Here is a 14125-nt window from a genome sequence, read left to right as displayed (position 1 = left end):
TTCCCTATGAGTTTGAGGTATTAAGACAGCTGAACTGGATCTTTGCCACGCATCAGATCTTCCCATACACTAACTAAACCTGATTGGTATGGAGGAGGGAGCAGAGCCCAGTTCACATGAAATAAATGCTCTGTTCTTCATAGAAAGAAAGGTGAAATGGGTCCATGTATACAGTGGTTTGTTAAACTTGACTTTCAGAAGGTTGTGCCATGAAATTCCAAATCCTAGATGCCAAATGATAGCTCTCATACAAAGCTTAGGATTGAAGCCTTGGTCTCTGAACCCTGTAGCAGTAGGGCCCTTGCCTCTCCAGCAAGAGGGATAGATGGATGTAAATGATTTCTTTTTACATGGTGAAACACTGACCCAAGCCCCAGCAGCACTCATTGAACAGAAGTATTTGTGGGTTAGCATTGTCTCATAGATCAAATGAATCGTGGTTTTCTTATGTCAGTCACTATCTGTTCATTGTGTGCTCTTTGTTTCCCAGGTTCCCTGGCTGACAATGGCGTGAGCTCCTCAAGTGCGGCAGACAAGTCTCAGAAGCAGGCACCATCACTTAACTTTCAGGCTGTGGCACACAGCTCAGTAGACGAGGGAACTTACTCCAGTTTTACAGCTGGAGAGACCCTGAAACAAGAATGCGACTCCCTGGGTAACCAGATGGCGAGCAGCACCACTTCGAAACTGTCATCACTGTCTTCAGTCTCCCAAATGTTTCAGTGGCCTGCCCATTCCGCCAAAGACAGCAAGGCCCTCCGCGTTGCCCTGCCACGCATTGTCATCCTGTCCAAAGCTGCCTACTGTCTCCTGAGCTCACAGAAAAGTGGGAACTTGCCTTCCTCCTCTTCCCTCCTGCCTCATGCTGATGTGTCTTGGCTGAGCTCTCTAAGGCCTCTGCTTCACAAGGACATGAACAGTGAAGAGCAGTCTCTGTACTACAGGCAGTGGACAACAGCCCGGCAGCACCATGCGGACTTCAGCAATCAGGGTGAGGCGTCTGGCGCCAGGAGCTTTCACCCCAGGCGACTGCTTTTGACAGGACCACCACAAGTAAGAGCACATCTCCTTCCTCTTGCCTTTTTAGCAGTCTGAGAGGGCCAGTGATGAGGACTGTAGGTCGTACTGTAAAGTTACCCACAGTAATTTGTTTCAAGGTCAAAAGTCAAAGTCGAATTTTAAGGCTAAGTCCATGCTGGAAGTGGTAAGGAGAGGAAGGCTGATGCTGTATGTCTTGTTTTAGCCTAAATGAAATACACGTGGATGGCACCTGGTGTAACATTGCCATGAGCAGGTCAGGAGGGAAGCAGCTATCACTGCCAATTTCCCTGCGTACAGAAGTGACACAGGCTGTGGGCCAGTTTGTGCAATTGAGTAAAACTGTTCAGCATAATGGGGAATATTATGTCTTGCAATACTTTCAGGCAGAACTGAAAACAGAGCTTTGGAGTAAGCCCAAAGACATTTATCCTGAAATTTACCCTCCCATTGTAGTAGTTTGAGTTGGCATTTAGGCTTTTTTCCATCTCTGGCTCAGGTTGGAAAGACTGGTTCATACTTGCAGTTCCTAAGGATTCTCTTCCGCATGCTGATCCGGTTGCTGGAAGTGGATGTGTATGACGAAGAAGAGATTAATGCCAGTAAGTATTTAGTAGGTATTCTTAATATGCATCATAAGGAGACTGTGTTATGTATTATTTAGCAGTGAAATTTTTAGGCTTACTGAAAGACTATAAATTACACCTACTGCATGTCCTGTCTATTGGTGTGTAGCTAGACACCTTGCTCTAGGTGTCTGCATATATTTCAATATAGATTAATAAAAAAGTAAATTTTATATTGGGCTTAGCTGAGAGCTATTAAATGTGTTTTGGATTGATATATTTGTATAGCACTAAAATGAAAGTGAGCACAAAACCGTGAATGTAAATGGGCATCTGCCCATGTTATCTCCCCTTGCAAGTTTTTAAGAATTGAGTGCTTTTAAGCAGACAGGACATTTAACACTTGTGTTTATTTATAAATTGTATACCAATTTTCAGTTAGACTATTTCCTGTCTGCAATTTGCAGATCTTACGCTGAGGATAAAAGGCAAGAGGAGTCTCTTTGGATTTGTGCTCATTAGACAGATCTCACAGATAAATTAGCTACTGTGACAGGACTTTCCTTGAGAAGAACAAAACCTTTTAAAAATTATTCCTCTTCATGGTGTTCTTTACAGTACTCTGTGGTTTTGTGGTGAAGTCTCTATGGTGCATAACTCTCATGATCATTAGACTGGCATCCTGAAAATGTATTGTTGTTGACTGGCATCCTGAAAATGTAGTTGTTGTCAAACCCTTGAAAAGGGTAATTTGTATTTCTCTTCATACAATGCTATTAAAGGGGGTGGTGAAGGGGGGAGGAGGGGAGAAAAAAAAAGTATTTTCCTTTGGTTTGGAGCTTTGGGGGTGGTTATTCTCTCATTATTTGGACTAAAGTACTCCAGAAACTTGGGATGAAATATCAAAATTTAAGAGACATTCTGCCTGTTGTGATCAGAGCAATATGTCACACCCCTGCCAGGAATGCATGGAACTCCATCATGAGAGCAATTTGGGTTTGGTTGGGATTTTTGGCTGTGGCTTTTTTGCTCCCACTACTTCTGTTGGTATGCTTCTCCAGAGCACTATTTTCTCATTACTGAAAATATTATTTTATTCTCCAACCCAAAGATGATTCTCTCCCAAAGACGTTTCTCTCCCAATTATAAACATTCTCCTTGGGACCAAAGAAAATACTAATTTAAATTAAAATACTTTTTCTCTTCTTTGAGGCTTGCTTCTTTGGTGTAGTCAGGCAGCTATCTTACCCTCTCTCAGCATTCATCTAGGTAGCCTGGATCTTCTTACAGGATCCTCACAAATGACAGGCCCTTTATTCTCCTTATCAGTTTGGTATTCTTGCCTGCATATCTATTTTCAATTTATCCTTCTGATGCATGGGTGAGCAGAACTGAATGGGGTATTCTGAGGGATATTTAACCAACTCAGCCTACAACAGCTCATGTATTCCCCTGCCCACACTGAAAGCCCTGTGATTGATGAAACCTGTGATTGCGCTGGTCTTTTCCATTCTCCCATTTCACTGGCATTGATACATAGCTTGTACTACTACGTTCCCCAGCAACTCAGCCATTTCCAACTGAAATGCTCCCAACCTGCTGCAGAAGTGCTTGCTATTAGTCCTTAGGACTCACATTTTTTCTGCTAAATATCACCAGGTTTTTGTTACAGTTTTTGAGGGCATTGAATTCTTTCCGGCTGATCTTTGATTTCTTCTCCATGTTGACAATGACTCTTAGGGGTGTGCCACCACCAAACTTAAGCAAATTTTTTGTTTAAGCTGGTGACATTAGTGGCGATATTAAACAGTGTGCCCCTCTACCAATCTTTTAATTTCTTTTGTAATCTCCATCTGCCTTAATGTTTATGATGTTACATGCTGCCATCTTCTGTTTAATCAACTCTTTCAATTCACTATCTTCATTTTCTTCAGTTGTATTAATAATTTGTCTTGTAGTATCATACCAAATACGTAAGTCCAGAAGGAGAAGATGCGTTGCATTTCCTTTGTTCAGGGAAATAGGTATCTCATAGCCATATAATGAAAGTAACACAAGACTTCTTTAGTCAACTTGTGTTGAATTTTGTCACATTTATCATTTACTTCAACAGCTTTAATTATTTCCTGCACCCTAATTTTGAATATTACGGAGGTCAAAGTAATGGACTCAGAGCTCTGTAGATTATTGCGACTTCTCTTGCATCAGACAGGGTAACATGAGCATGTGCTCATCTGTAGACCCAACCTTCACTTCACCTGAATTCACTTTTCTAAAATCACTAACTTCAGTTACACACCTACTTTTGTGTGTTCTTCCATCTCATTTTCAACTGAATTGGCTGATGTTCAAGCTGCATTCTGAACTTGTTTTCTTTGACCAGTGCTTTCTACTGTTCCCATTGCTTAAACTTGGTTTTCTACTTTGGACTTATCTCTGTTGGATCAAAGCAAAAACATTTCAGATTATCCTTGGTGACCACACCCCATTCTGTAATAGAAGCGTATCTTTTACTGCCTTTATCGTGTACCACCAGCTACTAGTTCATATATTTATGCAGCCTCTTTCCTTGCTTTCTTCTGCCTTTGGATATTTTACTTCTCATTTACCCAGTGCTCTTAATTCCATCACAAAGAGGTTCAAAACTACACCTGTACCTTCTGCACAAATAGCACCGTTCATTTGAGCATGTTATGCTTAACCAGAGTGCATAATACCTCAGCTTGATGAGGAACAGAGCTGAAAAATACCTAGAAGGTTCCTTCACCTGCATGCAGTTTCTAAGAAATTGCCATTTGTTTGAAATGGCTTTGTATGGATTGTAATTTCAATGGTAACATTTATGATGTTCAAAGATGTTGCTGCACGTGTGTGTGTGTGTGTGGTAAGTTCCTGCGCAACTGAAAAGCAGCAAACATCACATAAATATCATTTGGTGGGTATCTGATACTGCTTACCTGAAGTCTGTTGTTGCAGATCATACAGAAAACAGTGAAATTACTCAGTCAAGCAACGACCACTGGCCAGACATTGAGATCTTCAGCAAAATATCTTTTGACCTGAGTGTACATGACCCCAAGTACAGAAATATAAGCCCTGTATACACAGAACAACTCTCAAGAGTGAAACAAGGTAAGCAAAATGCAAACTTTTTGAGGAATACTTTCCTACAAAGAATCAGTTTTTATTGGTTCAGTTGAACATATGAGTTCACAGGAACCTTTAATCTCCAAAATTATATAGAACAAAACAATTTGTGGGTTCTTTACAGCTGCTCCTGGGATCACAATCTCTGTTTTTTTACCACTCTTACATTTCTATTTCTTTTCTTCGTGCACAGAAGCCAACAAAGAAGCAAAAACAGAGGAACCTAAGAAAAGGGAAACTGTGTCCATGATGCTGACTAAATATGCAGCTTACAATACATTCCATCACTGTGAGCAGTGCCATCAGTACATGGACATTAATCCTGCTGCACAGGTTGGTGTTGAGGCCTAAAGGTAAATTGCATCCTCATTTTTTTTCTGTGGTCTCTCCAAGCATACTGCTCTTCTCTCAGGATTCGCACTTCCACTTTCCCTGAGATGGAATTGTTTAATTCTTCCGTTCTCAGGGGACATATTGAGCTACAGACCCAGGAGCATTAACTGTGTTTGTTATGTTCTGAATGAGCAGTTCCCTCCAGCTGCCTCTGGCAAAGGGTGAATATTGTGACAAGTTGTCTCAAGCCAAAGCATTATTCAGCCTGCCCAGAGGGTTTGCAGTATCTCAGGGGAGAAGACTGTAAAATTAAGAGAGATGCTTGTCTTACCTAAAAGCCAGCCATCCACGTGTGTGATGGGAGATGGGAAGGCCTTTCTTCCTCCTTTTGTAATTAACTGTGCAAGCTTCTCAGCAGTAGCTTATGAGTCACTGCACATAAATAAAAGTTTTTAACTGTTCAGTTAAAAATCTTCTGGTTTCTAAAAGTTACCCTCGCAGGAGACTGACAAGTAAGATTATTCCTGGTTAATAGCTCACACATTATTCCTTCACCACCAACAATAGTTTACTTGGAAGTTTCTTATCTTGAATCATTCTTTCCTTGCTTGCTAATCTTTTCCAACAGCTTGCTATTAAGCTATCACAGTGTGGACACACCGACATGGCAGTGTACAATGTCAGTTACCTCGGCGCAGCACCAGCAGGTCTGACTTAAACCTCATCCTTCATTATGTTGACAGAAGCAAATCCTCCCCAAGGACATCTGTTGTTCCCTCCACTTATCTTTGTGCATGTGATCAAGCGTAACTAGTAGTAATAAATATAAACATCTACTTTATGTGCAAGTGTGAGCTGTGTACATAGAGTTATGATAATTGAGCTCAGGGAAATTACACATTCAAAGGGGAGATGTTGGACAGCAAGCATTATGAAGGGAGAGAGATTCTTAAATGCTTTAACAGAACCTAAATAAAGTCCCTTGCTTTTTCCACCTTTATTTAGGCTAATTTCAGTTTTTTAGTAAAGATTACAGAAAACTCACTGGTAGGAGTAAATGATTCAACTTTGTAGTAAGATAGATGTTTCTGAAGGATGAAATCTTATCACATAGTTAGGCACTTTGTATACACTTACACGGTTCAGTGAAGTGCTGTGTAAACTTAAGCTCACCCAAATTCTCCATAGCCTTGTTAATGGCGTGGTCTGCTTTGGTCACTCAAAGGAGAGTATTGCCACAGGAAAAATACCATACTAAATGCAGCTGTGCTGCTGCTGATCTGTCTGTATGGCAGTCCATGCTGCTGTGGAGGCACACCCCCATGCTACACTGCTCTTTGAATCTTTTGGGGAAATCTATTTGGACAGTTTGTTTCCTAGTATGTATGTGTGCATGTGTGTATGTATGTGTGTGTGTGTGTGTGTGTGTGTGTATATTTATTTATTTATTTATTTATTTATTTATGTATATTTGACTTCTCCTTGTAAATATTGATAAATAATTCCTAGCTGAAACAGACTTCAGAGGAGTCCAGTTTGCCAAAGATAATTACTGATACAGAAAGCTGATTCTTTCAACAGCAAGGCTGGTTACATGCTTAAATAATGTGCCTTATGGTGAGGAAAATAAGAATATTGTAGAGTTAACTTCAGCTACTGAAAGAGAATGTTTTGGATGTTCTTCTCTGATGGCTTTCAGCACTGTGGCTGTAAGAACAGGTTGCCATATACTCCTTATACCTGCTTGCAAATCTTTTTTGTTTGTTTGTATACAGGTATCTGATTCCACTCTGCATGCATTCACATTTTCATCCTCGATGCTAGGAGAAGAGGTTCAACTGCATTTTATAATCCCGAAGTCCAAAGAGAACCACTTTGTCTTCAGCAAGCAGGGAAAACATCTAGAAAGCATGCGACTCCCACTCGTTTCTGACAAGGTGCGTGTGCTGCTCTTATCCATCTGCTGAATGCAGTCAACCAGAGATATATTTGCAAATTAATGGGGGGAGATTTCTTTCTGTTTTCTTTTTGTTTTAAAATTCCTTGTGTAATCCTTGCCTGACTGTCCTTAGAACTGGAGTTTTTGAGGACAATCATCCCTTTTTCCGGTCCTATTGTCCAGTTCATATGTGTTGCAATGATCAGTAGTCTTAAAATCTAGTATAAACAATAAGTAAATAAAAATCTCTATCAGGAATAGCCTGCCTTTTGCCTCATGTTGCCAAAATATGTCCTGTTCCAGCAGAATCTGAATGCAGTCAAGAGTCCTATCTTCACTCCATCGAGTGGACGTCATGAACACGGCCTCTTGAACCTCTACCACGCCATGGAAGGCATCAGCCACCTGCACCTCCTTGTAGTCAAGGAGTATGAAATGCCTCTCTACCGTAAATACTGGCCCAACCACATCATGCTTGTCCTGCCAGGCATGTTCAACAACGCTGGAGTTGGTAAGAAACACTATCCGTGCATTGCTGTGAAGGTATCAAAATCCATGTTGGACAATGTGGATCATGTCGTTGAAGGAAACATTGCAGCAGCTCTTCACATTCATGCTGTAATAATAGCAGGAATATGTGTGCAAAATACAGTGATGGGGAAGAACTGCTGTCAGGGACATGTATTGATCACTCTTTCTCAGTTTAAAATCTGATGTTTTATGGGCCATATTCACTCATTTTACTCAGGCCTGCTGTGTGAATGTCCATTCTATATGTTTTACATGTGATTTTTCAAATTGCAACTTTTTAGTTAGCTGAAGGTAAATATTAACTGCAACTGAACACTGGGGCTTGAACTTTGGAATTTGTTTTCATGGATGCTGAGTTTTTTCTGCAAAAAGTTTTAAGTAGTTTCAGTTTTAGAATCTCAGTCCCTTCTTGGTTTAAGTTACTTTATTAATGCCCACAAAATTGTGTTCTGCAGAGTGTTTTAAAGTGTCCAGTCTTCTTGGCATCTGCCTTTTAGATTTACTCACACTGAAAAAGGGACATACTGATTTCTTCTTAAACTAAGATGTTAAGAGCACTAAAGTTCACAAAGGGTAATGACTGCAGATGTTCATGTAACCTTTCTCTGGGAAGAGTGATAAAATCTAATAAAGACGTCTTCTTTATGGTATTTTGTCAGGTGCTGCCAGGTTTCTTATTAAGGAACTTTCCTACCACAATCTAGAACTGGAACGAAACCGCTTGGAGGAACTGGGAGTCAAGCGCCAGTGTGTGTGGCCATTCATTGTGGTCATGGATGACTCCTGTGTCCTGTGGAACATGCACAGCATCCACGAGCAGTCCAGGTAAGTAACCACCATGTTGGGGTCCTTGCACTGATCCAGCACAGACAGCAGCACATCTGTGACTTAGGCTCATCTCCAGCATCTGACAGGGTGTGAAAGACCAGACAACTGGAAGAGCTGGAGCTGCTGGAAATGTACTCGAGATATTGCCAAGCAAAAGCAGTTTTTGGCAGGGGGTTTGATGCAGTAACACCAGGCTGCCTGTCCAAAGGGCCTCACAAAGCTCATTATTCACTCAATCATTATTACTCAAGTAGCACAGGAACTGTACACTTACATGTATTTATGATGTATTTTAGTTGTATTGTCTAAAATGCCAAACTTCAGCTCTTTCACTCAGAGCAGTAGGAAGGCTGTACCTTTGTCTTGCTGACCACCAACATTCAACCTCCTGCTGTTGAACACTTCCACCTGATTGTACCCTGACATCTGTGTCAGTACCATCAGCAAAGCTCTGCTTGTGTTTGTTCTTTGCCTAAAACCACTCTTGCTTTTAGTGACTACTCGAGTGATTTCTCAATATGTTACTTCCCTGATTTGTTTTGATTCAATTTATGTTTCTCAGTGAAAACATGTATTTTGGGAACTTCAGCTTTTTAGAAGGCATTAAGCTCTTGCCCTTCTCAGCACTTGTACTGTCCATTACAGAGAAAATACCCTTCCAGAAATGATGTGTAAGGGGATTCCTTTTCCCTTCCTAAACTGCTGTGTAAGACCTTATTCTGCTGAAAGGCTGATTTTCTTAATGGTTACATTGATGGGATAAGATTAGTTGTCTGTTGTTTATAAAGTCTGCATTTATGTATATATTTTTACAGCATTTGGAGTAAACATTCTCAACTGTTACTGGAATTTCCTGCTCCTTTTTTTACACATATACGTATATATATGCAGTGTATGTTATATAAAAATAATAAGGTATCTTTGTATGTTGTATATGATCATGTTTTGCAGCCGATCCCTGGAGCCTGGGAGTTTCAGCAAGAATGTGTCTCTGAAAAGTGTCCTCCAACACATTGAAGCCACCCCCAAAATTGTTCATTATGCAATACTGGGTGTTCAGAAATGGAACAGCAAGCTGAATACCAGGAAAGCAAAGGCTCCATTCTCTAGGTGCCATGTGCGTGATTTTATACTGCTCAACATAGACCTGACCCAGAATGTGCAATATGATCTAAAAAGGTAGGTAATACATATATATATATAGGGAAAATAGTATGTTAACATGATAAGAGTCTTGTCACAATATTTCTGAATGCTGTTGAGATAAACAGAAAGATCCTGTCTAGGTAATGAGTGCACAATCACAAAAATAAAACACAGAGTGATATACATTGCATCTGAATGAATAAGCCAAAAAAAACCCTGGGAGAGACAGACCATGAGGCAAGGGCAGGGGAGGGTTTCAGAGAATTGAAAAGATGGAGGAAAGAACAAACTTCAGAAGAAAAAAGTAACCGGGAGACTAAAAGTAGAAGAAAGGAGCCAAAATTACATCAGTTACAGAAGAGTGTGGAGCTTCCACCATTCCTCTCTACCAGGCAAGAGCCTGTTGTGTCACTAAAAACAAGCGTATAGGAAATATTTGAGCCATTCCTATGTCAAATGCTGTGAGGAGGGATTCCTTGTGTTTCCTGCAGAATCAGCTATCCTCCCTGTTGCCACTTGGGTTTGCAAGAAAAGCAGATTAAACAATAATTTTCCACTATTTCCTTCCTTCTTCTTCCCAATCCCCACCTAACTTCATCCTAAAGCATTTGCAATAAAGCACTGACATAATGTGCCTTTACTGCTAGTTCTCATCACAGATTGAAGCAATAACCAACTCTCCTGCTCCCCAGATTAGTGAGTTCAAAAATAAACTTTGTCTCTGCTGGCCACAGATGGCCCTGGGGCTTCTCACCCTGGGCTCCTGCTGCTGTTTTCAGAGATCCTGTATATTTGAGCAAGGAATTGTAGCCTGTCCGTGCAAGCTGGTGTGGCTTCCAGAGCTCTTGATTTCACATTCTTTGTCAGGTTGAATCATGAGATGGGAATCAGCCCACAGAAGTGAGCAATTACATTGTAAATAGCACAGGACAAATGTTACTTCTCAGCTGCTTTGTCTCCCATAGCCAAATATTTTTTAAAGCCACATTTATCCCCTGATTGCTGTTTATGAAGAAATATGTCATATCGAACTGGCTTGTTCAGAAATGGAGGTTGGTCACTGCAGAGCCTCTCTCAGTTCCAAAATATATATATAAAAAACCAACAGCTAAAAAGAAACAAAAAAGGAAAGGGTGGGCAGGAAATGGTTGATGTCGGTAAATGACGAGGATGAGAGGATGAGCCAGATTTGGTACAGGGAAGAACTATACAGGCACACTGCAAAGTGAAGACTAGTTTGATTTTAAGATGACCAGCAGTTGCTTTCCTACGCCAGGAGCACATCGAAGGAATGAGTCTTCAGAGGTCCGTAGAGAATTTGTCCTGGCACCACATCAGATGGTCTCCAGAAATCTCTGCTGAGCCCATACTGGTGCATTTCAGCAGCGGGTGTGTGAGTGCTTGCTCATGCACAGCAGCCACACAGCTGGTTTAGTGATCTTGTGTTTTAATGTCCAGGTATTTCTGTGAAGATGTAGATTTTAATCTGCGGACAAACAGCAGTGGCCTCCTCATCTGCCGCTTCAACAACTTCAGTGTCATGAAGAAACATATTCAGGTTGGAGGACAAAAGGACTTTGTCGTTAAGCCAAAAATCATGGTGAGTGTGGAAGTATGCTCCGTAATACACAAGGGGTAAAATCAGGACCTGTTTCCCCTCAAAACAATGAATTTTCTAGTCTTTTAGATTTATTCTGTCCTTATTTGACATCTGACATTCATGGCTTACTCTGTGGTAGGGCTACCACATCAAAAATAGAAAATTATAAATATTTTGCCAATTATAAATTACTAACGAAAATCCTATTCGAAGATGGACTGGAATTGGAAAGGGTTTGGTCAAGCTATTCAGTGGTATCTCTGATGGAGGAAGAATTTGTAGACATACACTCTGATCAAAAGCAGGTAAATTGTACTGGACTCAGTTTAAAAAATGTTAGCACAGCCACTACTTTCTGGAGTTTGCTAGTCTGTGATGACTTTCAGTCCTTGCGCTTCCTGACAAGAAGAGGCCTGAAGAAAGGCTCTGAAAACTGGAACCTTTTGAAATCCACCCAAGAAATCCAAGTATTTATAAAAATATACCACATATTTTATGCAGAGTATATTGCACCTATGCTAGCTTTAAATGGAGATGTATTTCAAAGGATTGGATTTTATCTAGGAATCTTGTAGTTTGTGGTCCTGGTAGTTTTAAACACATCCCACACCATCCCTCTTTTATAAAACCACCTCCATACTTCAAGATTTAACTGACTAAACCCTGGTTTTGAATATTTTTTAAAGTAATTTTCTGATTTTCCTTTTTCTTGTGGTTGCAGTGGAATCTGTAGTGATGGATTGGCCTATGAGAAAACTCCATAGAAAACATTTTTTATGGATGACTCCACACAAGGAGTCTGTCATTTCCTGTAGCGTCCAGGAGTAAGATAGGATGAAGGCAATTTGAACTCCCTGTTTTCTATCCCTTTTTTAGGCAAGCAGATATCCACGGAAGTACTTAGCAAGCACAGAACAAGTAATGGATTTATTTCTATGCTGTGGTGCTGTCAAAATCGAGTGATGATTTTTGATCCTTTCCCCCAGCTTTCTCTCTCTACCTGCTCTGTCATGGCGATCCCTTCCCCAGGTAGAGGAACTCCTGCAGAGCAAATACACTGGGTTGAAAGGGGTTCCCCTTGGTTTCACCGCAGGTTTCGGACAGCGTGGCACCAATAATGCCTCTTCAGTATGTCTGTGCCCCTGACAGTGAGCATACATTGCTGGCAGCCCCGTCTCAGTTCCTCCTGGAGAAATTCCTTCAACATGCGACATACAAACTCTTCCCAAAGGCCATTCATAACTTCAAGAACCCGGTATTGGCCATCGACTGCTACCTGAACATTGGGCTTGAGGTACAAAATATTTACAGGGATAATGGGGATGAGCAAATGCAAGCTTTTACTTCAGTATCTTTCTTGTGTTGAAAGCCCCTTCTATTAGGGACCTTTAGCATCAAGGGCAGCATTTGAAGACTTTGGTCTCAAACAGATTCTTCTGTTGGAGGTAAAGAACCAATCCACTGGAGGAGCTGGTGATGAAGCCTCCAGCTGGCTGGTGTGGGTAGAGATGAGAGGTCTGTGATGAACTAATGTGACTGCTGGATTGTGCCAGGTCCTTCTCTTGGGTCACAACAACCCCATGCAACATTGCTATAGGCTTGGGGAAGAGTGTCTGGAAAGCTGACTGACGGAAAAGGACCTGGGGGTGCTGGTCAACAGCTAGATGGAGATGAGCCAGCAGTGTGCTCAGGTGGTGAAGAAGGCCAGTGGCATCCTGGCCTGTATCAGGAATAGTGTGGCCAACAGGACCAGGGAGGGAATCGTCCCCTTGTACTTGGCATTGGTGAGGCCAAACCATTAATCCTGTGTTCAGTTTTGGGCCCCTTATCACAAGAAAGACATTGAGATGCTGGAGTGTGTCCAGAGAAGAGCAACAGAATTGGTGAAGGGTCTGAAGCACAGGTCCTGTGAGGAGAGGCTGAGGGAGCTGAGGTTGTTTAGCCTGGAGAAAAGGAGGCTCAGGGGAGACCTTATTGCTCTCTACAACTATCTGAAAGGAGGTTTTAGCCAGGGGGGTGTCAGTCTTTTGTCTCTTTTGCCCGGTAGCAAGTGATATGACAACAGGAAATGGCCTCAAGTTGTGCCAGGGGAGGTTTAGACTGGATATTGGTAAAAATTTCTCCATGGAAAGGGTTGTCAAGCATTGGAACAGTCTGCCCAGGGAAGTGGTGGATTCACCATTCCTGGAGGTATTCAAAAGATGTGTAGATGTCACCCTTAGGGACATTGGTTTAGTGGTGGCCTTGGCAGTGCTGGATTAACAGTTGGACTCTGATCTTGGATCTCAATGAGTCTAACCTAAACAATCCTATGATTGTATGATTTGTAAAGGAATTGTGTCTGTCCGAAATATTATTTCATACAAAGCAAAAACCTGAAAGCGATGCCATTCTTGACAGAACTTGGTATTCATCCTTTTTTGCTTCTCTTTTTATGAACACGGATTTCTAGGGAAACTAAGATGCAAATACATCTTAGGTGTCTTTAGGCTGAGAGATTAGAATCTTTGAACCCAATGGTCAGTTCGAAGTGGGTCCGAAGCAGGGTGAACATCTAACAGGGGTATGGTTCTGACAAATTTTACGAAGGTCAGTGGTAACGTAGAGAAGATACACAACAGCTATCACGGCACTGAGGCACAGGAGAGCTGCAGTGCTGCGAACCACAAGCTTCAGCAGTTTTAGTACTCATGGAGTTGCTTACTGTGTTTGACAAATGTATCCTTATTGGAGCAACCCGTGCAGTCTTAACAGTCATTATAAGCAGGTAATTTTTAGAGAAGCAGAAAATGAAACTGAATTGCAGAGAGCCCTGAAATAACGTGTTGCAGACTTGGTGACCAAATCAGAATCTAGAAGTTTGTCCCATGTGTTATTTCCTCAGGGAATTTGCTCAATACTGTAGTCCTCTTGGACTGTATTTTTACCAGCACCACGCGACTCGCCTGTTATCACTAAGTTATATTCCATTCCCCTTAAAGACATCCTTAGACCTTT

General features: G+C 41.4%; 1 protein-coding gene across 11 annotated transcripts in view; it reads left to right on the top strand.

The window, feature by feature from the left end:
- The window catches only part of GREB1L (growth regulation by estrogen in breast cancer 1 like), a 135981-nt gene that overhangs the window by 119855 nt on the left and 2001 nt on the right, over positions 1–14125 (top strand). For 7 of the 11 annotated variants that reach the window (XM_017831395.1, XM_017831377.1, XM_017831413.1 and 4 more), the window contains 10 exons: positions 491–1053; positions 1538–1640; positions 4581–4736; positions 4945–5084; positions 6860–7021; positions 7327–7534; positions 8214–8379; positions 9334–9561; positions 10987–11128; positions 12222–12422. In XM_017831395.1, the coding sequence (XP_017686884.1) occupies positions 491–1053; positions 1538–1640; positions 4581–4736; positions 4945–5084; positions 6860–7021; positions 7327–7534; positions 8214–8379; positions 9334–9561; positions 10987–11128; positions 12222–12422 (2069 nt within the window). The remainder of the gene's footprint in view (positions 1–490; positions 1054–1537; positions 1641–4580; positions 4737–4944; positions 5085–6859; positions 7022–7326; positions 7535–8213; positions 8380–9333; positions 9562–10986; positions 11129–12221; positions 12423–14125) is intronic. The other 4 variants (XM_017831404.1, XM_017831427.1, XM_017831455.1 and 1 more) reach the window with 1 other exon arrangement.

This window comes from Lepidothrix coronata, unplaced genomic scaffold (genome assembly GCF_001604755.1).
Source record: "Lepidothrix coronata isolate B3197 unplaced genomic scaffold, Lepidothrix_coronata-1.0 Scaffold6, whole genome shotgun sequence".
In the NCBI taxonomy this organism is placed as follows: domain Eukaryota; kingdom Metazoa; phylum Chordata; class Aves; order Passeriformes; family Pipridae; genus Lepidothrix; species Lepidothrix coronata.
This window is presented reverse-complemented; position numbering and strand designations above follow the sequence as displayed.